Below are 25,009 nucleotides of genomic sequence, written 5' to 3' on the forward strand. Positions count from 1 at the left end.
CAGAGCTGTGAGAGCTTGGCACAGCATTCAGATGTGCAAGTACTGCTTTTTTAAAATTTAATAAAAGGCTCCTATGTTCATAAAATGTTGTAACTGCCTTTTTTTCTAGAGGTAGAAGGAGGAGATGAATGTAAAAAATATGACTCTGGGAGCTGCAGTGCTTGGCTGCTGCTAAGCCATGGGACAAGAGAGGAAAATAGGCAAGTCACACTCCTTGTTTTGTTCATTAGGTCATGAGAGAGTGGGAAGAGGCAGAACGCCAAGCAAAGAATTTGCCAAAGGCTGACAAGAAAGCTGTTATCCAGGTAAAGGAAAATGCAACCACACCCTTACCATTTGGGTCCCCAGTTAAGATCCAAGGGTGCTGGGTGTGAGATAATTTAATAATCTACTTTATGATGATTTCACATTGTTCTCTGCTCTTTTTTTTTTCTTTTCCTCATCTATGCTGATGCTTTCTCTGCTTCTGTTGTGATGGATGTTTTATTCAGCATTTCCAGGAGAAGGTGGAATCACTGGAACAAGAAGCAGCAAATGAAAGGCAGCAGCTTGTGGAGACTCACATGGCACGAGTGGAAGCCATGCTGAACGACCGCCGGCGCATTGCCCTGGAGAACTACATCACAGCCCTGCAGACTGTCCCACCCAGGGTGAGTGGGGTACCACAGCCTCTGCCAGCTGTGTCAAAACACTGGAGTTGTCCTGGGAGAACTGTAGATCTGCTGTCCTGCAGATGTGCCCAGGTGATGTCCAGCTTTGGAGCCAGGAGCTCTTCACCATGAGCTTGGGTCTGCATTTAGGTTGTTGATACCTGTTGATGGATATAATACCTGTTGATACCTGTTGATGGATATAATAACCTGTTGATGGATAGATACACAATAAAGGTAGTTAGGCAAATCAGGTGGAAGTGATTGGGTTGTTAGAAATTGTTGCTGGTCACAGATTCTGCAGGGGGATGGTGTTTCTCCAAGTGATGCACATTAGGATACTTCATCATGACAACAGGCAGCTTAAAGATTTAATGGTTGCAGTTTTTTTGTTTTGTTTGTTGAACTGTTGGAAAGTTTGGTGAAGGATCTCGTGGGGATTGTTGGATGGCATGAAGCTAGCAATTTGAAGTTGTCTGCTTTGGATGTGATGGCCATTGGTGGGTGTGAACATGTACATTCAGAATGCAGATTGAGTGGAATTTAATGACTATACTTCTGATAATTGTCTCAATACCACAATAGCTGCTCAGTGACCTCCAGAGCAAGAGAATTTGCAAAAAAAGACTCGAGTGCTAAAACAGAATTCCACCTTTATTAGTGACTTTATTAAGTGCCTCTGTGCCAGATCCAAGGATTCTTGGGCTCTGATACCTTCTGGATCACAGCTGGGGCCCGCTGGGAGTGCTGGCAGGAGTGGGGGGCAGCTGGATGTTCCTCTGCTCCAGCAGGTTTTCCAGATGCCTTCTGCCCCATCTGAGGTGCCAGAACTGATGTATAAAGAGGCTGCCTGAAACAGCTTAGACAGTGTTAAAGGAATAAAGTAGGTATTTATTAAAAGACCTTTAAAGGATGCACCTTGGTCTGTACAAGAGCCCAGCTGTGGCTTCTGTCCCAAGATGGACAACGGGTTACAAGTTCTCACACTTTTATAAGCTTTAATCCATTTACATTTTGGAGTTAATTGTCCAATTACAGCTTCAGGTTATGAAGTCTCATCCCCTCAGATTGCTCCCCTCAATTCACTGTTGTTTGTACTTTCATTAGTAAATTTGCAGATGACACTAAGCTGGGGGTGTGAGTTGTTCTGTTGGGAGGTAGGAGGACTCTGCAGAGAGACTTGGAGCAGTTGGATGGATGAGCAGAGTTCAACAAGATGAAGTTTAATCAGTCCAAGTGTCCAGTCCTGCACTTTGGCCACAATAACCCCCTGCAGGGCTCTAGGCTGGGGACAGTGCCCAGGAGGAAAGGGACCTGGGGATACTGGCCAAACTGACCATGAGCCCAGATGACCAAGATGACCAAGAAGGCCAGTGGCACCTGGTCTGGATCGGGAATGGTGTGGCCAGCAGGAGCAGGGAGGTCATTCTGCCCCTGTCCTGGACACTGGTGAGGCCACACCTTGAGTGCTGTGTCCAGTTCTGGTCCTCAGTTTAGGGAGGACATTGAGATGCTCAGATGTCTCCAGAGGAGGCAACGAGGCTGGTGAGGGACTTGGAACACAATCCCTATGAAGAACGACTGAGGGAGCTGGGATTGTTCAGCCTGGAGAAAAGGAGACTCAGATGTGACCTTATCACTCTCTGTAACTTCCTGAAGGGTGGCTGTAGCCAGGTGAGGGTTGGTCTCTTTCTGGTCTCTGAGTTTCTCAGACAGGAACTGGCAGAACGAGAGGACACAGTCTTAAACTGCACCAAGGGAAATTCAGGCTGGATGTTAGGAAAGAGTTTTTATGGAAGGAGTGATAAGGTACTGGAATGATCTGCCTGGGGAGGTGGTGGAATCACTGTCCCCAAATGTATTTAAAAAAAAAGCTTGGGTGTGGCACTCAGTGCCATGGTTTAGTTGAGGTGATGTTAGGGCATGGGTTGGACTCAGTGATCTTGAAGGTCTCTTCCAAGCTGGTGAGGAGTTCTGTGAATCACCTGGCACACACACAAGGGTTTCCTGGTCAGCAAGGGCTTCATGAGAACAACTTAGAGCTGGATCACTTGTTAATGCAATGTCACAAGCTTTAAGCTGTATGAGATCAAGGGATCAGAGCTGAAGTGTGCATATGGATAGTTTCAAACTGAAACACTGGAACTCCCTGGTTTGTATTCCTGCACTGAGTGAGTTTCTAGTGGTTTTTTCCTGTGTAAGAAAAAGCAGTCTCTGCCCCTCTAAGGAAACACCTTGCATGAAATATTCTTTCATTGTCCTGAACTTGAATTATGGATTTCTGCTGCCATAACAGGAAGATTTCTTGGTCAGACCTGCTGGAGGAATACACCTCCAGTTCTACTTTATACTGATATATGTGGGACATTTCCCAGTGTTACAAAAGGCACTGAAAGTGGACTGCCAATATACCCAAGTGACTGGGACTGCTGTTAGTGGTATTTGTTAGATATTTTCAAGATTGTTGTTCTATTAACAAATCTACTTGTAAAGTCTCATTCACACATTCCAGTGAATACAAACACACTATGTAAAAACAAAAGCTATTCCCTTCTGGTTTTAGACATGGTGCTTAACTTGGAGTATTTATTGAAAAAAAATTTAAATTAATCCTTTTCTGTCTAGTCTGCCATCTTGATGTGTCTTGGGGGCAAGAAAAGTTGAATTATCAGGAAAAGTAGCTAAATTTTCTGTCTTCAAAATTTTCTTCTTGTTGAACTTTCTGGTCTTCTAGCCTTCATTTTGATAAAGCTGTATAGTTGGCATTTCAGTTTTTAGGCCATTACCACAAGGTTGTGAGGATTACTCACTTTCCAGCATTTCTCCACAGTTTCAAGCAACTTCATCTGAGAGTATTTGGCTTTGAGGACTTGGAGATTTTTTCCTCACGAATGAATTTTCAGCAATGGAGACACTAAGTTTAATTCTCTGGCAGGATATGGCTTCTATCTCTAGATCCCTAGAGATAGATCAGACAGAAATATAGATGTGATTCTATCTTCTCCATATAACCTTTGGTTTCCTTTCCTCAGACATTTTTGAATCTGTTGTTTCTCTTAAACTGAAGAGATTCTGAAATCTTCGAACTTCATCTCTAAGCATTTACCTCTTGTGTAACTGTTAAATCAGTTTAGGCTCTATATTTGTCCGTAAATCTAAGTCTTCTTAAAGCTTCACCTTCACCCACAGTTCTTCCTGCTTTGGAAAGCTGTTCACAGAGCTTCTGACACTTTTATTTTATCACTTCCACACCTCCTTCCCTGTGTCACTGTCAGTGCCTAGACAAGTGCTTCACCACTTCTGTTATTTCTTTAATCTGCCCCACAGTAAGGTCACCTTTCTATTCCTTCTTGCTGCTCAGCAGCTTCAAGTAGGATGCACAAGCCCAGCACACAAGTGGCAATGGAGAGAAGAAAAACTGCATTTCCAGAATTCATCATCATCTCAGAGATGAAGGTGAATGTCTCAGCTGGGTGCTGGAGAACACTTTCTGTTTTGGCACTGTGTTATTGTGCAGAGCAGTAGAGTACATAGGAATACATGTCTTAGTCTTCAGTGCTCTGCCATCACTGTGTTATTTTCAAGTTCCCTTCAGCTGCTGATCTTTCTTTCTTTGTATTTATTATATGCCTAAAGGTGTATATCTAGTAGGTTTTTTTCCTAATTAATATTACTTGCAATAGACTTCATATTTTTGCAAAATCTGGTATCTAAGCTGGGGAACTTACAACTGGGCAGATGTCTTTTTTCTTTTGGGTTTTTAGTCACTTGTCTGTTCTGGATGTGTATGTTCTGTGCCTCAGCTCAGTGGCTCTTTTCCTCTGTTTTCTCCTATGATGGAGTAGCAACAGTGACAGGGCAGGAACATTGTGATTTTTTTTTTTCCCCTTAAGTTTTGCAGTCAAGTGTGGAGATTGGTTATTCATAGAAACTAGAAGGTCTGAACACCCTCCCTCAGAAAAAATTATCTACTCTTATTTTTAAATATAAAAATTATCTAGCTGCTGCTTAATGGTGCATCCTGATGGTGTTCAGTTGAGAGGATGCTCCTTATAATAGTCAGAGTTGCCTTTAGAAGATAATACCAAGGACTTTTGACTTGGGATACATCTCCAGTGCAAGAAATGATTCTAAACTGCTGTGGTTTTTGTTCTTGTTCTTCCCTGTAGCCTCGTCACGTGTTCAACATGCTGAAGAAGTACGTGCGTGCTGAGCAGAAGGACAGACAGCACACCCTCAAACACTTCGAGCACGTCCGCATGGTGGACCCAAAGAAAGCTGCCCAGATCAGATCTCAGGTAATCCCCACTGATGGTTAATGAGGTCATATTAATTCATAACTGCTGTGAAATTTCTGTCAGCCTATTTTTTTTTTTTATAAAATAGCCAACTGCTTCCTGTGGACGGCTTTAAATGCGATCAGAAATAATCTCGTTTTCCATCAGAAGATTGAGGCAAAATGATGTAGTAACGTGGGTGTGATTTTTTATTTTTCTTCTGAGAACTGAAAACATGGTTTTTTTTGTGTATCTGGACCATGAGTCAGTCATGGTCCAGAGCATTAGTGCTGAGAGCCTTTGTTAGTGCTTTGGTAAAAATACCTCTGGGAAAACATCAGTATTAGATTTAGCAGCAATCCATGGCTGTGCTTCTCTCAGCTGAAGTGGCAGAAGCATAAGTGGTGTAGCCATCTGACTGTTACCAACCTTTGTATAGTCACTGCAGAGGCACTTGGAATGCCTACAAATGTGATTACTGCCATGCATTTGAGTTTAATGTGTTCTTTTAAAAGAGACACTGTCATTCCTGGCGTTTAACTGCTGAATGTTACTATAGCCCTCAGTGCATATGTTTTGGAGCATCTTTTATTTGTCTTCATAAATCATAGAGGGCAAGAAAGCAGAAGGAAAACACCCAAGATTGAAGATGTAGCAATTAAAATTGGAGTCACAGTGGATGAAGTGTAAAAAGTGTGCTGGAATCTGTTGTTGTTCCCTCTGTAGGATTCAGTGGCAGGCACTGTTCCTGCCACAATTTTTGATTGACCAACATCACTTAAAGAAAAATCAAACCATGGACCTTTCTGGATGGCAGATTAGATTTTTCAAACATGTATTTCAACCAAATGTGTACATTGAGGTCATGCTGTCTTGAAATTACTGGAGTGAGAAATGCACACTTCTAAAAGTTATCTGCAGTGAATGTTGTCTTTGCCTTGTCTTAAGCATCTAACATGACCTTTTTTTTTTATTTTTTCCATGTCACTGGATTATTTAATAACAAAAACCAGTGATATTTTGCAGAGTGCAGGTTGTGTGGCAGCACTGGTGAAGAATAGAAACTGGTGTAAATACGAGGAGTGCAGTGTATTGCCTAACATATCGTTGTAGGAATGAGCATTGATACAGCATCTTTGTGTCTAGGATTGGCCAGATGGTTGGGGAGGTGTGGCCCAGGAGTTCTGTTGTGAATGTTTTCTGTGAAAAGTGGAAAACAAAATAATTTGTTCAGTATCATAAATATTTGGGTTTGAAGAAATCATGTTGCTGCCTGCAACTCATTTACTTGTTAGGCCTATTATCCTGTCAGTCCTTCTAAGTCTTTTAAGATGCACCTCAGTTTCTCATTCTCCTGAAGAAAGGTGCTACTTGTGTAGAGTACCTTTTGTTTTAGTTTTTCTTTGGAGAGTTTTTTCTTTTTGCGTATTGGACTAGAAAATAAATGAATAAAACCAAACATCTGAAACATTTTGATGCAGCAATCACTGTGCCTCACTTGGTTTGCACATTATGTGAAAACTTATGAGTATGGGCAAATGTAAATGTTTGCTGAGAGAAGAATGAAGCTGTGGATTTCTGCCACAATAGCTGCTTGTGTGTGCATGTTCTGCCCCACAGCAGAGGTAAACCCCTGCTTGACATTTCTGCATTTCCATGGGATTTCAGGTGGTTGCTGGAGAGAGCATCTAGAATGGTATTTTTGTAGTAGTTGTAGGAGAGAGGTGAGTTTTGGAAGGGGTTTGACACATAGAACATACTGAAATCTTACACCTGCACAAGTGAAAATGGTCTTGCTTCCTATAATCTATGAAATTTGTGATAATGTCAAATTATTTAACATATTCCCCTTCTTCAAATACTTTTGTTTCCACAGGTTATGACACATCTACGTGTGATATATGAACGCATGAACCAGTCCTCTCCTTCCTCTACAATGTGCCTGCTGTGGCAGAGGAGATCCAGGATGAAGTTGGTATGCAAACTACTAATGTAGAAAATGACATATATTTCTGTGATGGGGAAATTACCACCAAAAGCAAAAATACATCATCTCACTTTCCCAATTGATATACTACCTCAGCTGAAAAATAGAAGAGTTAACCTGGCAATATTCTTTAATTTTCAATTAAATTATAATGAACCCTTGGAAGACCAATTCTGTATAACCTGTGCAGTGGCATCATCATGCTGTTGTAAATGTCTTCCCTGAAATAAGTTAATTGACATTTGGAGCCTTCCATGCTATAGGGATGCAGCAATTGACAATGAGATTTAGCAAATCTTATCCTTTGGCTATTTAATTGACCTGGTAAGTATTTATAGGATATAGACTGCTTGGAAATCCTACAGCTAAAAAACTGATTGCAGAACCAAGCATCTGAGAAAAGTGTAGGGATCAACTTGGCAGTATCTTAGTGGTCACACATTTTAGTTCTTGGTTAGTTATCAAATTGCTATCTCTTCTCCTCCCCATTTTTTCCAGCATACAAACTGGACTGGGAATGACTCAGGTAGCACCAGTCCTATGTTTGGGAAAATGGCAATAGCTGTGAGGGGGAATGACCTTTCCTCCCATCCAAGTTCTAGCCCTTAGTTGTGTTTTGCAGCACAGAGATCTCCAGTGCAGTACTCAGACTCTGCCATGTGCTGCTATTGCAGCAACTGCACTCAGTTTTGGACATCACCTTGCTAATGTGTGTGTCTTGAAGAAAAAAATAACAGATGGCTAAATGTAAAGGTCAGAGATGGGGACAGTTGGGTTTGGAGCAGCTTTTTTCACAAAGTGTAATGCTGTGCCAAATGGCTGTTAATGTATTAATTTCACTAATAACCAGCTTCAGCTGACTAAATAAGTCATTGATTTCTTCAAAACACAAGGGAGGGAGGGAAAGCATGCCACTGCAGTAAGGATTGGGATACATTTAGGACGCAGGGAAGGGAGGGGCAGGGAAGTAGTGGTGGATTTGTTTGCCCAAAGTACATCGTGATGGAGATGTGCTTCTGCTTGAGAGAGCTGGAGATGAGATCAAGAAAATTGGGAAGGGACGGGGAGGCAGCCAAAAGGTAACTGGTTAGTAATTGTCCTTAGCCATGTGATTCTGTGCTCCACAATTATAAGGCACAATCAACAGTCTCAGTCTGTGAGTGTAGAGTCATTTTAGGGGGGGAACAACATCTTATTGATGATTTCAAAGCATATCATTTCTGTAGACAAGAATGTGTCAGTACTGTGAGGTCTTTGAGATGCTCAGTTAGTTTTGTTTTTTATATTACTATCATTCCCTTGGGGTTTTTGCTTCCAATTTCAATTTCTTCTCTTCTTGGTAATGTTAATGCTTGTTGCTGAGGACATTCCTGTAAATTTTGTTCTTCTTTCTATCTACTGAGATGGAATAAGAGTATCAGAATCTTTGAAGTGACGTGAGATCAAAAGTCTAGTAACTGCTGTGTGCTTTACAAAAATCTGACTCCTAATATCAAATGTAACACTAATTTTTAGGGACAAAAAAGAGCCTAAAATTAGTAAGCTGTTATTTTCTAATTAGTTAAGAGTAGCTCAGAAATCACAAAGGAAATGTTTGTCAGTTTCTTAAGTAGTTTTTTCTTTGCCTTTTTTTTTTTTTTAAGTGTTTTGGTTTTTCTGAGGTTTTGTTTGTTTTTGGTTTCTTTTTCTTTTTGTTGGTATAGGCTGTGCTAAAAGTTATTCAGGGCATTGCAAAGTTTAAAGCAATTTATAGAAAGCTCCCATGATTTGGAGTTACTAGGCAGCACAAATTAAAGTACTAACTTTTCTGGGTAAAATATCAGATCTAGATAAAATAGTTTTCCATAATGCAATGTCTTTCAGGTTCAGTGTGCATCTCGTTGATAATATTGTCTGTATACTTGGTTTTACATGTTGGTTTTAATGAAAGTTTGTGGTGGTCATTCCCATCTGTTCCAGAAGACAATATCCTACCTTTGAGCCTTCTAGCTCTGATCAGCCTGTTTCAAATTCTGTTCTGAAACTACTGATTTTCCTAGTCTCTGTACCCTCCTAAACTTATGGAAAAGGACATTATTACAGCTGCAAAATCTGTGGAGAGGTAAACTTCTGATAATCACTTTGTAGCATTCCAAGAAATACTACAACTATTAATGATAAATGTTTGATTAAATTTTTGTTGGAACTGTTGACTTGAAAATCTGAGTCAGTAGAAATTTGAAAAATAAATGGGGTAAGAACATCTCACACAGTGTCTGACTAATAATAAATTACATGTAAGGAGACATGGTTGAGATAGTTTTGGTTCATTTTCTTTCTTTATTATAGTTTTGGTTTCTAGTTCCACTCTGCTACGGAGTTCTTCATGAACAGTTTTAACCATGAGGAATAGAGAATCTTTGCTGTAGACAACAGAGCTCTGACAAAGGTAGTTTTTCTCTGAATCAAAACAAAAAGCTCTAGGAGCATCAATATAAATCAGATCTAGTTTGCTGTGTGTGGGCTCGATATTTTTCTCAGAATTGCTGAGCTCTTCTCAAAGGAAACTTTTCCACAGTTTTCTTTTCCCAAAACAACCTTGTGTAAACTATATTCCTTTCCCATACCAACAGATGCTGTTGGCTATTTCTGTCACTGAGCCAATGGCAGAGGTGTCAGCCCTGTGGATCAATAATGTGACTTTTAGCACAGTGTGTTATAAAAGGGCTGAATGAATTGTAAATAAACCTTCTGATTTCTACTGCCTCCTGACTGGAGTCAAGCTATTGTCCCATTGTGACCCTGTGAATTTGTACCGTGTTTAATTCCTCTTACATCCAATGTAGTGCTGGTTTTCACTCAATTTTTCTCATTGCTAGAAATATTATTACCTATTTTTCAGAGTTGATCAGATATCACAGTCTAGCAGTTGGACATTTGAAGTTTCCTTAAAATACAGGCTGTGTTTGAATTTCCTACCTTAAAAGGCAGGCTTACAGCCATTGTTTTAATGTGCAGAATCCAAAAAAAAATCCAGGTTCTATGCTTAAAACAGGCTTTTATGCCTTTTAAGAGCAGCCATTTCTTATTTTCTAAGTCCAGCAAAGATGGTGGCAGGAATTTAGGGTAAAATTTAACAGAGTTGTAGTTTACCTGCATCCCCTCACCAGCTGATGTCTGCTGGCTTTAACAGTGTGTGTCAAAGTAGCACAGCACTCCAGAGGGTAGAAAACAGCACTTAATTAAGTGAGGGCTTTAATCCTAAACTTTTGACCAATGTAATGTGCAAATGCCCCATGAGGGTTTCAGGCACCATAATGTTGAAGGAAGGATATTGCTGGCTGTCTCTTGTTCATGATGGGGCAGGGGGAAAGGAGCTGGTCTGAGAGTTGTAGAAAGGGATCACCTCACCATGGTTGTTCTGAAAAAGCATGGAAAGAATCAGCAGGTCATTTGGGCAGGAGACTGTTGGGCATTCTGTCTGCAAAATGATTTCTCAAATGGCAAGGATCTAAATGTGCTAAAAAAACAGGTCACTCTTAGCAATTGATGTAGTTCTTGGCAGTAAATGGAGTTTCTTATGAGCAGGAGTATGCCTCATGAATAGGAGAGTGGCACAACAAAAAAATTCTGAGCAGATTATTTGCCTCCCTAGGTATTTGTACCCACCTTTTCCCTCTGATAAACCTCAAGTGTTTAATATTCATGGAAACCCAGAAAAAGCCATAGTAGGCTTTAAGAGAAATCAGCAGTTCCTTGAGCACATCCTGCTTTAAATCCTTATTTCATTAGATTGCTTATCCATGTATGTAAAAGGCAATTTATTGCAGAGTAGCACAGCAGGAGTTGCTTCTGAATAAGGAACTGTGCATCAGCCACGTGGGCAGGCAGTGATCTGAATTTTTAATTCTGTCTTTGCTCCTTGTTTCCAAACTGATGGCCTCAGCTTCAACTTTTCTAGCCCAACACTGGGGAATATTAAGCACTGTAGTAATACAACAGCAATATTGTACCAAAGCTCAGCAGCATTCAGTTACAAGCAGTAAGTGAAAGAGAATTATTTCATCTGTCCCGTGACAAATAAAATCAAACTATTGTTATTTCATTTTTCTGTTCCACTCTGCCTGTCCTGTGCTCTTCTGCAGCATGTTCTGGATGCCACACCCAAATTATGTGCCTGGAAGAGAAGGCAAACCTCAGGCTGACCCAAAATCAGTGCCTGCTTTCAGATATATAGTGTGCTGTGGGTCACGTGCTATTTTAAGCATTTATGTGCTCCAACTTAGCATGACAAAATTTGAAACGAGACATTTGCCTCTTGACATTTTGCCTTGCAGGTTCTTTGAAGATTTTTCTAAGTGTTTTTAGAAACAGGACGAGCTGCAGACTCAGGATGTCTGGACTTCCTTTCTTTTAACACTTCTTCTAATCATCAGGCCCAATACCTGTCTGAGTGGAAGACAAAGGGCCACCTCAGCTGGTTCTGGTCTTTCAGCCTTTGTTAGACTCATTTTTGATTCCTTGTTTCTAGCTTGGAATTTTGATTTGCAGTCAGTTCACAGCCTTGCTGCATTTCTTTCCAAGTGTCAAATTAGATGCTGTTCTCAGTCATTCTGTGGTATCCTTCTTAAGGGGTTTATTGGTATTAGTTTCTGCCACAGGCTGACAGTTCAAAACCAGAACCAGAGTGGTGTGGGGACTGATACTGCAAAACCAAAGCATGCTCCTGGAGGCTTTGTGAAGGCATATTCTGTGTCTCTGGTTTGGTGCCATTCCTGTTGATTGTTTTCTTCCTCCTCTCCCTTAAAATGCTATGTTTTGAACATGTAATTAGTAATGTCTGTCAGACTGCAGTGGGACTTCTCAGTGTCTTGTTTTTTGTGTAACTCTTCCTTGTTCTGTCTTAAAACTTAGCTGATGGGAAGAATTCCACTTTCAAAAATGTTAAAGGTGTTGAAGCAATACTTAGATTTCTGAACCTGTATTTGAAGTTGGGTTGCCTGTCAAGGTATCAGAATAATAAAGGGAAGTTGACTTATATTGACTGTGTCAAAAGTGGTTTAAAATTTCCCAAGAGTGTTGTAATAGGATCATACAGAATGGTGTAGCTCATATCAAGTAAGAACCATAATTACCTTGTAACTCAATTTGAGTGTGTTAGACTGGAAAAGGTTTGAAATTGCTTTTTGTTTGTAGAGGTGGCAGTCCTGGGTTGCTTAATAAAACCAGTTCTAGCCTTCCTCTAAAACTAGAGGCAAAAATACTGGTAGCATCTGATTGATGCTATAAGTCATGCATCAGTTCTTATAATGGCTTAATTTTATTTTTTTTTCTGGTAAAGTAAACAGTGTTGTTGAGGCATGGGTAAAGAATTAGCACTCCAGGATTTACCTGCACTGGGACACACATGTTCAGTGAACTGGCACAGGAAGGATAAGGAATAGTTAGTGGTGCTCGTTGTCAGGGCAGTTGGGTTTTGCACTAGTTGACAAATGTGCTTCATCCAGACAGTGTAAACAGAGTGAGCATTTGCAAACTGGGGAAAACTGGACAATTCCTATTAGTTTTACACTTTCTACCATTCTGGAGATCAGTGGAATTGTTTCTAAATTGCCCCAGGCACTTAGCTGCTGTGTAGGGAAGTGTCCAATTTTGGATGCAAGGAAACACCATCTTTGCTAAAGTATTGAAGTATTGAATTTTCACCCTCATCTCTTTAAAACCAGCACATTTTTTTTTTCTGTGACAGCAAGTACTCCATTGAGATTTGTTGGATATCTACACCACACAGCAATTTCTCAAGACTTTAAACAGTGTTTGTGGAAGTAGGACAATAATATGTAGGTCTTACAAAGGTTCTGTAAAACCTGCCTTCAGTTTTAAAGAGCCTATTTGATGTGTTTGTGTGTTTGTTCCTGCCTTTGTGCCCAAGTGTAATGCAGCTGCAATAGGCAGTCAAAAGCAGCCTTCAGAGGATGTGTATTTGCACAGGTACACTGAAATCAGGATTCCTGATTTTTTTTCCCAGCACTAACTATGCCTGGGCTTTCTCCCCATAATTGATTTGGCGTTCTGTATCCAGTAACCTCAGCTTTTCAAAGAAAACTTTTCATTTTCTGTGAAGTGGCTATTTATCTTTAGTATTTTCTCTTGGAGGCCTGTAGCATTCAGTCAAAAAGATTGTTTGTTAGGATCCTAGCAAAATGTGTGTATATATATATATTATATTGGTTTTATATATGTATATATAGTGGCTAAAAGAATAGCAGAGCCCTTCCACAAAAGCAAATAAATTCTGAATTCAAAAGCAACATTGAGATAGATTTTATGCTTAAATATTGACATATGGCCCAGGTGGAGTGACTTATGAACAATTGAGACCTTTTCCACCCAAGGACATCAGTTTTTAATTCATATACATATATACACAACACTCTTAAGCTTTTTTTTACTGGGTGTTTTTTTTTTTCTTTAATCATCACAAGCCTATGGTCTTTACTAGGCTATCAGATTTTCCACTTTGTTATCTCTGTCAAATATTCTTACAATTATTTTAAATACCATTAATATAAGGTGCCATTTGTTGGAGCAAGGGATGTATGATGTTTATGTAGGGAATCACAATGTCACAGAGGCACAGAATTGCTGAGATTGGACAGAGCCTTGGGAGGATGGAGGACATCTGCTCCATTCCCTCTGCTAAAGCAAGGCCACCCAGAATCAATTTGTCAGTGTTTGGTCACCCTCTCAGTGAAAAAGCATTTTTTATGTTTAAGAGACTCAGCTCTGTCTGCTAATAAGATATGTCCTTTTCTTCATAGTAGGAGAGAAGGGAAAAAACCTGGAAATAAATCCAACATTATCTTCTAAGCATCTTGTATTTTTGGCCAAGAATATTTAACTGTCATAGGAAATTAGGCAGAGAATTGTAGATGATTAAAATAGTTATAAATGTGCATCACTGACGCTGATGTTCTGAAGAGCTTTCATTAGCAATGTATTATATCCTCCCCATCTTTTATAGCTAAATGGACTATTATGTCCTATCATGGGCACTATTGTTCTCCAGAAAAGACCTGAATCCTGATTTTTGTGTGGCCAAGCCTTCTTTCCATCTCATAAATATTGTGACCATGACTTCAGTCAGTAGAAGAGCCAGCTTCCTCCAGGGCTCAGATACTGGGAAAAGGATAAATGGCTTCAGGTGGCTTTGGATTGAGGTGGCTTTTTTATAAGGGAGAGGTATGGGACAGTTGAGAAATTTAATCAGAATAAAAAAGTTAGTAGAAGTGACTAAGTTTATTAAGAGAATGTTTTCCTCCTGTTTGAATAATGCTGTTCTGTTTCACTTGCACCTCTAAAAATCTGGTCTCGTGATCCACGTGTTAGAACTGAAAACTGATGATAATTGTGGACCTGTAAATTAGACAAAGTAATTTTTAAATTTTCTGACCATCTGCTGTTTTAGTGAGTGTTTAAATCTTTCACTCTAAATAATTCATCTATTTGCAGGAGAGGTTTAAATGTTTCAGTCTCTGGAATTGTTATCCAGAGGGATTTAAATACTAAAGTCTGAACTGCATCACTGTGGGCAGGTATTCTGGTGAAATAAGCCTCTAATGCCAGTGATGTGTACTAAATTTTGTTTGAAGCATAGCTGGCTTTCCAGAAATGCAGAGGGAAATTCACATGTGTGTGTTATGGTCAAGAGTATCTGTGGTGTTCTTTATTGGCAAGTTGTTTGCTATTGGGATAAAAAGGAAAAAATTCCATAGAATATGGGATTTTACAGAATGGGCTGGGCTGATGGAGATGTTGCAATGATGTCCTGACAGTTCCCCTGCACGTGGGATTACAAATGAAGTGATCTTTCCTCAGTGCAGCTTTCTCCTGCCTGTGATTCTCATATACCAAATGTCACTAAAAAATGCATTTTTCTGAATGGTGATACCTGGGCTGGGTTCCAGTTCTTTAGATATTTATAGATCTATTGGGTAAATTTAATAAATGGATCTCTTGATTACTCTGACAACTTAAGATACATCTGCCCTATTAGCTAAAACTGCAGTTAATAAAAAAGCAAAACTTACTGTCTGAAGCAGGCACAACTCAGGTTTGGTAAATTTGGATTTAAATTTAAAAAGAGTCTCTTTTGACCAAGGGTATCAGCTGCTGATGCCTATTTTGGCTTACTAGAAACAGGCCAGACAAAATTCAAAGGATAGAAGTGGATATATTTAATGAAGGGCTTTCAGGTGCATTAAGGGCAGATGAACCTCCCCAAGGGGTTACACCCAAAATGGACAATGGTCAAGACTTTTTCAGATAATTATAAATTTAGTCTATTAGCCTATCAGGGGTTAATCCTCCAATTACAGCTTCAGGTAATGAGGTCATAAATGCCCAATTCTCTTCTCCCCATTCACCTTGGTTTATGCTTTTGGGCCTGAGGCAGATGATGTCCTTGGATCTCAGCTCTAGAAGGATTGTTCTGTCTGACCAAAATGTGAGAATTAACTACCCTCTCTATGGAGTTCAGAGTTGTACATTAATGCAGTAGAGGATCTGAAAAACACAAACCCTAAAATCTTAAAGCATCATCGCAACAAGTTCACATTCAGATTTTTTTATATTTTAATGGATTATTTAGTGCTTCCAAGGTTAGTACACATCAAAACTTGTTGTGAGATTTACAGTCTGACCTTTAGAAGTGTTTGTAGGAAATGATGGGTAGCTGACTTTTTGGGGGTGTTAGGAAGTGGTAGTTTTAGGTCCTACTGCAGTTTTAAATTGTATTGTGTATTCTAAGTTTGGCAAGTAAATATACTTACTTTATCAGTAAATTAGGCCAACTAATAATTTATAAATAAAGCAAGTAATTATTTTCAGAAAATAAGACAGTGAAATTCTGTAGTGATATTTCATATACATGGTTTTGGGCAGAGAAGTTTCACTTACAAGGTATTTATAAGGACTTATAAGCCTTATAAGGTACTTATGAGGGAAAGGTGCTTGGTACCTAGAAAAAGGTATTTTTCTACTTCACACAAGCCTGAGCAGGAATAATGATTCCTGATTCATCTGGCAGTAATATCAGTGAGGATCAGGCTGTTTCTTTGTTTTAATTTAGACTCTTCAGCCTATTTTATTTTCAGCCTATTTTAATGATATTTTAATTTGGAATTAAATGTGGAGTTAAATTTAAACTTGGAGAGTCTGTCACAGTGCCTTCTGTGGATCAGGATGATGATAAACATTATTTCTGGCTTATGGTATTATTTCAATTGTTTTTTTCCTAAAGTATTTTTATATATGATCTGATCTGCATTCCTATAAGATTGTTTCCATGTCTTACTTGGAGAGAAACTGCCTAATTTAACCAGATTAAATGAGGAGGGAATGCAAGGAAGGCAAAGAGATTGACAAAAAGGCATTTTGGGAAAGAGTAGGGTCTTTAATTTCTGTTAAATAACTCTCAGAGATGACACAAGCTTCAATGCTCTCTGCTTTGAAGTGAGGAGGAAATGCAGTTATTAATCAGATTACTTGCTATTAAATACCAAAAAAATTTAAAATGTGCGCTTAGCTATAGTCATATGTTGAGATTTAATTTTAGTTAATAGCTAGTTTGTGTAGCTGTCAGATAACTATGGATCTGTGCTAATTAAAGTTTCTGTCACTGAGGCAGAGTGTCATACTAACCTTCTAGGAAAATTAGTCAAAATTCCAGACCATGAGTTTCATAGCAGGCTGATGAAGTGGTGTGAAAATTGTCATGAACCTTTGCTCAGAGTGCTCAGTAATTACATAGCCAAGTACAAAACTAAATTTGCATTGAAGTCCATCCCTAATGATAAAGACACTGAGGTCATTTTTGAAATTACTTGGTAGTAAGTGTATTCCTGAATTGGATTACACAAGCTTTATAGACTGTTTACAACCTGTGATTTACCTGCACAAGGACAATTGCTCTGTGTATTAGTTAAACATCATTGAGGGTTTTAATGATTTAAGACAAAATGTCTGTGAGGTAGATTTAACTGAAATGTTATTCCATGTACCAGCTGACAGGAGGAAACTCACTTGGGTTATTTTTATGATGTTGATTCAGAAAACAGCAAAATCCACATGTGCTGAAATAGAGGGAGAAGTGGAAAGAAATGGAAGTGCTAAAGTTGTGATTTTTTTTATTTAGTAGAAGCACGTTCTTTTTAGCATGATTCTAGTTATTACAGCTATTCTCAAGTTCAAATGTTTTTTTTTCTAAAATTAGGTTCTTAGCTATCAAGGTTGTTGTCTAAGGCTATGGCATGCTTATTCTCTTATTAAGTTCTAGAAAAAATCTTTTAGATCAACTGTTTCATGATACCTTAAATGTTCACATTTTGAAAATTTGAAAAGGGCAAACTCTTTCAACTCACTGAACAAGGTTTTCATACACATAAGAAATTTTTGAAATGTGGAGGGTTTTGGCTGCTACTTGCTATTATGTAATGGTGATATGTCTGAAGGACAGAAAATCAGAACTATGAATTTTTTTTTTTCCCATGGTTCTTGCTTTTTCTCTCTCTCTTTAGCCCTGAGAGAGAGACACATATCACTGAAAAAATTTCCAGGCAAAAAAGACTTGTGGCATAATTTCCCAGGCTGTCAAGGAGGTGAGAAGAGAGCTTAGATCTGATGGCATGGTCGTGTTTCTCTGTCAGGATGGATGTGAGCACTACAGGTTGGGCTCATTTCCAGTATTTCACAGGGATGATCTGCCATATCATTCCTCTTTCATCATCTTCAAAGCAAGCAGGCAACTAAGTCACTCCTCCTCCCTCCAGCAGTTCACTTTCAGTGGCATTCTCATCAGAGTCTCCCTAAATTATATTTGACTTGTACAAATGCATTACTTCAGCACTGAATACCACATAATTGTGTTTTGTAGCTTGATAATGTTATAATTATGACTCATGGCAGTATGCAATGTCATGATCATGCAGTGTTTGATTCAGCATAACATCTTAAAATAACAAAATACTTGAAATTCAGTGGGGCTTCACTCTGTGGTAAGGCACAGGAGGGTCCTGTTTTCATATTTACCAGTTTGGGGGAGTTTGGATTCATACAGCTGACAAGATGCAGACAGTCAAAGTTAGTTAAAACCTGACTGCATTACATCAGTGCAACTGCTTTAGAAGATATATGACATATTGAATTGCCCATAAATTAGGCTTACAGTTGAAAGCTGCAGCTAAGCATGTTACCTCTTACCAAATGTGCTGTAATAAAGTGTTGGTGTTTTTCATGAATCCTAATCCAGCATGTGCATGATTTAAGCTCCCTTCAGACTGGATTAAGGCAGTAAGTGTGCCACGAAGCAAATGAGGCTGTGACTCAATTGCTCTGTAATTTCTGCTGTTAAGAACAGGGAGGTTGCTGACACTTTTAGTTTTGTTATTTTGAAAGCACACGCTCAAAAGCAGGTACCATTGGGAAAAACCATGTTCAATTCAGACTGAATGGTCACTGATGGTGAGTGAGGCAAAAAGACTCTGCATTTGTATGAGTTCATTTGAGCCAGTCTTTGTTGCATCAAATCTATGTTCTACCATGTAGATTACATTTTACAGAGAAAGTTTGATGTTGGGTCAAAACTATGGCATATAATTTGGTGGTATTTAACTACTCCTAATTCGAGGTGGTTTGTGTGCACTTATGTTGCAGCAGCCCTCTTTTAGAATAGAAATGAGCTGAGATTTGTTTGTTATCACAAACATGAGAAGGGTCCTGGTTTATTCCTCTTTACAGCTCAGCCACCCTGACTCCAACTATTCACTGACTCTGGCTGCAGCCAGCTCCTACTGGAGGTTTCCCTTGCAGCCTCTGACTGCAGATATTAGTTTGCAGACTCTGAATGCAGGCTTTTCCAGCTAGACTGTGACTGCAGGCTGTAACTGCAGACCCAGACAGACAGCAGTGATTCTCTCTTCCCGACCCTCCTCCTTCATGATTCTCCCCACCAGCTCACCCACTGCCTTTTATCACACTTACCTTTATTGGCTATAGCTGTGACTCACCAGGGGAGGTCACTGTATTCCCTTCTCTTACACACTTCATTTCTAATGTGATTGAAGAAATTGTTTTCTAGAACTCCAGAATTACAATTGGCAGTTTTAAAGCTGCTTTTCTAGTAAATTCAATGGTCTTGGCACATGATAGTGATTGCAGAGCTTGTCATCAGATGGCCTCCTTGAAAACACAACAAATAGTTATTTTTGGAAATTTTAGACAATAAGCTATGAATTAAATAAAAATTATGGTTTGAAGGATAGCTAACGAGTTGTTGGCAGTCCAGGACAGCAAGAGAAGCTGTTCCATGTGAAATTTTGTCATTATGTCTTGTCCTAGCTGTGCCAGTTAAGGGCTGTGAAGTATGCCCCGAGTTCAACATTGGAAACAATGTGTAGGACAAAAGTAGGTAATGTTTTAAATAACATGGGTTTTGCCACTCCAAGGCTCCAGCTTTAATGGGACTTGTCATAAATCTTTTCTAGCCCAGTGCTATTTGCAAACATTTGCAAATAGAACTGTGGTCTTGGGACATTGTAGACAAATAGCTTCTAACTTCCAGTATCTACCAGAATATTTTGTAGTAAATTTTATTTCTTTTCTTCAGCTCTCTCTTTGCTTTTGGCTCCATTTGACTCTTGTGGATGAAGAATAGTCTTGAAAGGAGTATGGAGTGGTATTACACTTCTATCCAGTTCCCCAAACATATTGCACTTCAATATTTCTAGATGCTGTTGTTGAGGAGTATTGACCCATGAGGAAATGCCTGCAGTGAGTCCAAAAATGAGTGAAACTTGCTTAGGTGTTATGAGAACTGCAACAAGTATCTTATTAAAACACTAGGAGTGAACATGTCTGTTATCCTGAGAAAGAAAAGTTTTAGTGCCTAGGAGAATTTGAGTGCCTGGAGGAGAAGCAGCAATTGTGTGCTCTCACACCAAATCCAGGGCTGGTGGGAGGTCTGAGGTGCCAGCTGAGTGTGGTCTTTTCTCAAGGTCATGGTTGTTTTGGAGCACATGCTCTCAGAGGGACAGAAAGATTTGCCATCCTCTTTATTTTTCTCATGGCAAGGCTTAGCAGAATGCTACAAGGAGATAATGAGGCAAGCAAAAGACACTTATTGTAGGAAAACTCTCAGAGTTTTTGTCTGTTGCTTTGATGTGAGATGAAGTTTTGAGGAGCAACGTAGGATCTCTATGTTTTCAGCACCTAATAATAAGATACTCACAATACAAATAAAACCCCTGAAAGAGTCTTGAATGCACATCCTGGCCTCTGTGTCCCTGCTGATTTAGGGCTTTGTCTTTGCACTGGAGGAATGAGTTGGCAGCTGAGTGGAGAGAACTGATGATGTGTGGCTTTGGTGGAACTGATGGTTCAAGTAGCCATCAATACTAGGGACAAAATCAGCCCTGAAAAATTGATCTTGGGCTTTGCCAGTATCAATAACTGGAAATCCTAAGGGGATTTTTTTTTTAACAGTTCAACAATTAAAGCAATTGTTTGCCAATCATTTACTCAATGCAGATGCAAATGCCTCAGTGTGATGAATTCCAGCAGCATGGCAGGCACTTCCAATTCCTCACTGCCACTCAGGGTCTGATTCATCCTGTCAGATGGGCTTGACTCATGTGGCCATTGTTTCCTGCTTGTAAAATGGATGGGATCATAATCTGCTGGTTGTAGTATCTGTCTGCCTCACTGGAGCTATTGTGCAGGTCACTTCTTCTCCGTGCTGTGTGCCACAGCTGAGTGGAAAAAAAACAGAGCTGGCAACATGTGCTCCTGCTTGGGTTGTCTTAAAAGACTTTGTGTGTGATCACTCCCAACCCTCAGAAATTTGGATGTAATGGTGGGAGTTTGGAGCCCTTCTCTGTCAGCCTGCCAGGCCCAGCCATGTCTGCATTGGTGACCTCTTCTGAGTGCTCTACCAGCCCTGGTGCTGCTCCTCCACTGCCAGAGCTCACCTCTGTGCACCATTTGTCCCTTTCCAAGGGGAGGAGCTGTCTGGAGGTGACACTGAGCGATGGACAGGAGTTGTATGGGATGGGTGCTGCCCTATCAAAGTGGGCAAAGGAATGGCTGGGGCTTCTCCAGCACTATCCCCTGCCACTGCTGCCTGAGCTCCAGGTCTCAAAGTTGCCCCACACCATCCTGTGGGGATGGGGAGAGCAGCAGGAAAAAGGGGAGCTGTGCCCCAAAACCATTCCAGATTTTGAAAGGTGTGTGGGTACAAAGATGCTCAGTCCTGGAACACTCTGGTGTGGTCCGTGATGACATGAGGTTAGTGTCTCAGCTGCTGTCATCTGTGGCTCCCTGCAAGGCACATGGACACCAGACTTCTCCCTCAGGCCACTAAAATACAGCTTTTTTTGTAAAGCCTCTTCACTCCTATCTAATGAAAATTATGTCGTGTGACAGTGTCTGCTCAGAATATCAAGGTGCTTCACCTGTCTCTTTTCTGATAAAAGGAGGTGGTTTAATTTGGAAAAGGAGTAGTGTAAGTGCAGTTGTGAGACAAAATCAGATTTAACTTCTATGCTGAAGATTTAGTAGGTGTCATAAAATAGTACTGTTTCAGTAAAATTACCATGAAAAGAAAAACATGTAGTGTGACTGACACAGACTTTATGTACTGTCCTAATAAGTCATTCTGATGGACAAATTAAATCACAGAATTCAATCTTGTATTCACATTAGTCTTACCATCTGCTCAGGTAATTACTGTTTAAACTGGAAAATTTATTTTAAAACATTATTTTCCAAGATTCAGAACCCGTGTTTGCCCCAGAGCTGAGGTTGCAACATTTTTTTTTTAATGTTCTGAATTTAGTGTAATAGGATGGCAGAGAATTTCATCAGCCATCTCGAGGTGGCCTTTGAGAGATTTATTATCATTGTTGATAGAGGCAGTGAAGCAGTGGCACCTCTAATGCTCATGAGGTGGTGAGGGTCCTTACTGAGGCTGCTGCATGGTTTTTTGTACTTCTGTGGCATGAAGCTTCATGGTATAAATCTGGGAGAAACATAACCTTCAGAAGATTTTGCTGAGGTGTCTAAAGCTGTGGTGTGCATAGAAAATTCGATGCCCTTCATCACTGATGAAGGAGATGAGGGAGCCCCTCTGGAGGAGCAGAAGGGGTTTAGCAGCAGGGTGGTGATTCATGTCCCTGACTTGCTCTGTGGTAGAGATGTGGGTGTGAAGTAGTGACAATCAGGGGATCCTTAATGAAGTGCAGAGAAGACAGTCTGAATAAAAGCTGTTGTATCACCGCTGCCACGTGTGTTCTCATGTGCTCACTTGCACTCTGTTACAGTCTCCTGTTATGAACTGTTTAGCTCTGCTCACTGTTGGTGCCTTATTAGCAGTTATTAGTCTGCATTGCAGTTGCTTACTTGGATATGCTTTGTGCAGCAGGTTCCCTCAAAATATTTGCAAATAATATGTTTTTCCTACAAAAACAGATGTCAGTGAAGCAGGAGGGATCAAGAATGGAATTGTAGAGTAGTTTTGGTTGGAAGAGACCTTTAAAGGTCATCTAGTCCAGCTCTCTCTGCAGTGAGTAAGGACTAACTAGATCAGCTTAGTCAGACTCTGTCCAGCCTGGTCTTGAATGCTGCCAGGTACAGGGCATCTACCACCATCCTCCTTGTGAAAAATTTCTTTCTTATATCTTACATAAATTTACTCTCCTTCAGTTTAAAACCATCACCCTTGTCCTAAAAGCCCTGATAACAAGTTTAGCCCTTTTTTCTTAAAGGCCTTCTAAGTATTAAAATGCCACAGGAAATTATTCTAGGACCTTTCTCTAGGCTGAACAGCCCCAGGTGTCTCAGCCTGTCCTCACAGCAGAGGTACTTCAGCCTTCTGTCAACTCTGTGGCCCTCTGGGCTCACTCCAACAAGTCCATGTCTTTTCTGCACTGAGAGCAGAGGAACTTTGATGTGAGAAGGGAGCAGGAGTAAGGAAAAACATAACCTCTGAGCTTATTTTTAACGTGGAGTTGAACAGTCTGTCCTATAAACACTTGATGGAGCTGAAAAGTGCTTTGATTGTTATCACCTTGCATCAAGAAAAGAAACTCCACAGCATAGATAATACTTTGTCTCTTTAGGTGCTGGTAGCTTGTAAAATAATTTGCATGCTACTACTACTACCAGTTGTAGATGTCTACTACTGCTTTTTAACAAAGAACTTCAATGTTATGATGAAGTTATAGATGTTAAAAAAATCAAATGTTTCTTCAGATTTGGTGTATTATAGTAAACCCAGTTTAATATAGTTAATATTTAGATTTTAAGAGTTGTGATGAGCTTTTGTCAATGAGCATTTAAGAGGAAGGAGAAATTAAAGACATTCCTTTCTGTGGATCTCTCACCAGTTGACTTACAGCAGCATGTTGAGTTGAAGGGAATTGTTTTATGCTTATAAAGTGGTTGGGAAGAGCCAAGGAATGTGTATAGCATAGACCTGTGATCTGTTATGTGGTGGAAATGTGGTAGGAAACAGCATTGAGCAGTTCTGGTTGGTGTTTCAAAAAAATACTTTATCTGCAGTGCCTATCATGGGGTTTTGACTGTCCCAAGCCTTAATGTTTTTATTTATCATAAGAAATCAGAATCTCACAACAGTGAATTCTTACTTGAGTAGCATTGAAAATAGATCCTTAGATATGCTGGCTCTTTCAGTTAATTTCTGCATTGAAATTTCCTTGCAGATGAATTACTTCAGAAAGAACAAAACTACTCTGATGATGTTTTGGCCAATATCAGCGAACCCAGAATCAGCTATGGAAACGATGCTCTTATGCCTTCATTGACGGAAACAAAGACCACAGTTGAACTTCTCCCAGTGGATGGAGACTTCAGCCTAGATGACCTTCAGCCCTGGCACCCCTTTGGAGTGGATTCTGTTCCAGCCAACACTGAAAATGAAGGTGAGTACAATAGGGGGAGGAACCACAGAACGTTCTGAGCTGGCTTTGTGGTTTCTTCACGTTGTTCCCTGAAAATTAGTATTTTTCTAAGAAGTGGATAGAGGTTCTGAAATGTACATTTGGAATTGGTCTGCTGTGTCAGTTGTCTCTCTGATGGAATAGGAAGTCCTGACTAAAATCTCTAATTTAGACACACAATAAATTTCAGAGTTGAGCTTACTTGCCTTCAGAAACAATAATAAATTCTAGGAGATTATGAGTAACAGTCTTATAAGATATGACAATGACTGAAGGGAGATAAGTTGTTAGATTTGTGCCATGATGAAATTAATGTTTTATTTAAGGTATCTTATTTGCTGGCATGAAAATGATTACAGTTCCAGCATAACCCCAGCAGACAGATAATGTGAATTTCACTCCATACACTGGTTGTCTGGAATGTACTGCACAAATGTTCCTACAGGCACATTAATACAACTTGGCTAGGGAAAATTTTTTTCTGAGGAATATTATATGTTCATGGGCTTTTTTGAAGTGACTGCATGCTACTTGAATAATCCATATAGAATCTGGAATTAGTTTCACTTAGGTGCTGGAGCCAATAAATCAGAAACCTGAGGGACTTCAGTCATGTAATTCAAGTCCCTCCTCTTACTTTTGTTTTCCTTTGTTCAACTGCTATTACTAGTGCTAAATTAATCACATCAGTGAAAGTTTGACACTGCAAAGCCACAGTACACGCAGAGCCTGGAACTGCAGAAGTCTTCTCAGGCAAATCTGTGATTTGTAGCTGAACTGCACAGACATTATCATCCTCCTCAAGTCTTTTGAAACCACTGGCTTAGGCTGTACTTGCTCTTAGAATGAGTTCTGAGGTCATCCTTCTACAGTTAGTCTCATTCCAGCGTGGTACATGAGTGACTGTGAGCAACTGGGTGTGGGGACATGGATTTTCCAGGTCTGGTGGTGTGCCAGGTGAAATCAGTGGAATCAGAAAGAGATTTGCAATCAAAGTTTGACCCAAGGAGTCAAACAAGCCTAGGATCAGGCAAAGGAAAAGACCTGCACAAAGATCAGTGAGGCAGATATTTAACAGATCTGGGGGGAAGAGGAGAGGCTGCT

General features: G+C 39.9%; 1 protein-coding gene across 4 annotated transcripts in view; it reads left to right on the forward strand.

The window, feature by feature from the left end:
• Window positions 1-25,009, forward strand: part of APP (amyloid beta precursor protein) — a 180,186-nt gene that overhangs the window by 85,515 nt on the left and 69,662 nt on the right. For all 4 annotated transcript variants that reach the window (XM_066340654.1, XM_066340656.1, XM_066340652.1 and 1 more), the window contains 3 exons: window positions 231-305; window positions 492-650; window positions 4,820-4,948. In XM_066340654.1, the coding sequence (XP_066196751.1) occupies window positions 231-305; window positions 492-650; window positions 4,820-4,948 (363 nt within the window). The remainder of the gene's footprint in view (window positions 1-230; window positions 306-491; window positions 651-4,819; window positions 4,949-25,009) is intronic.

The sequence above is a fragment of the Sylvia atricapilla genome, chromosome 2 (genome assembly GCF_009819655.1).
Source record: "Sylvia atricapilla isolate bSylAtr1 chromosome 2, bSylAtr1.pri, whole genome shotgun sequence".
NCBI lineage: Eukaryota > Metazoa > Chordata > Aves > Passeriformes > Sylviidae > Sylvia > Sylvia atricapilla.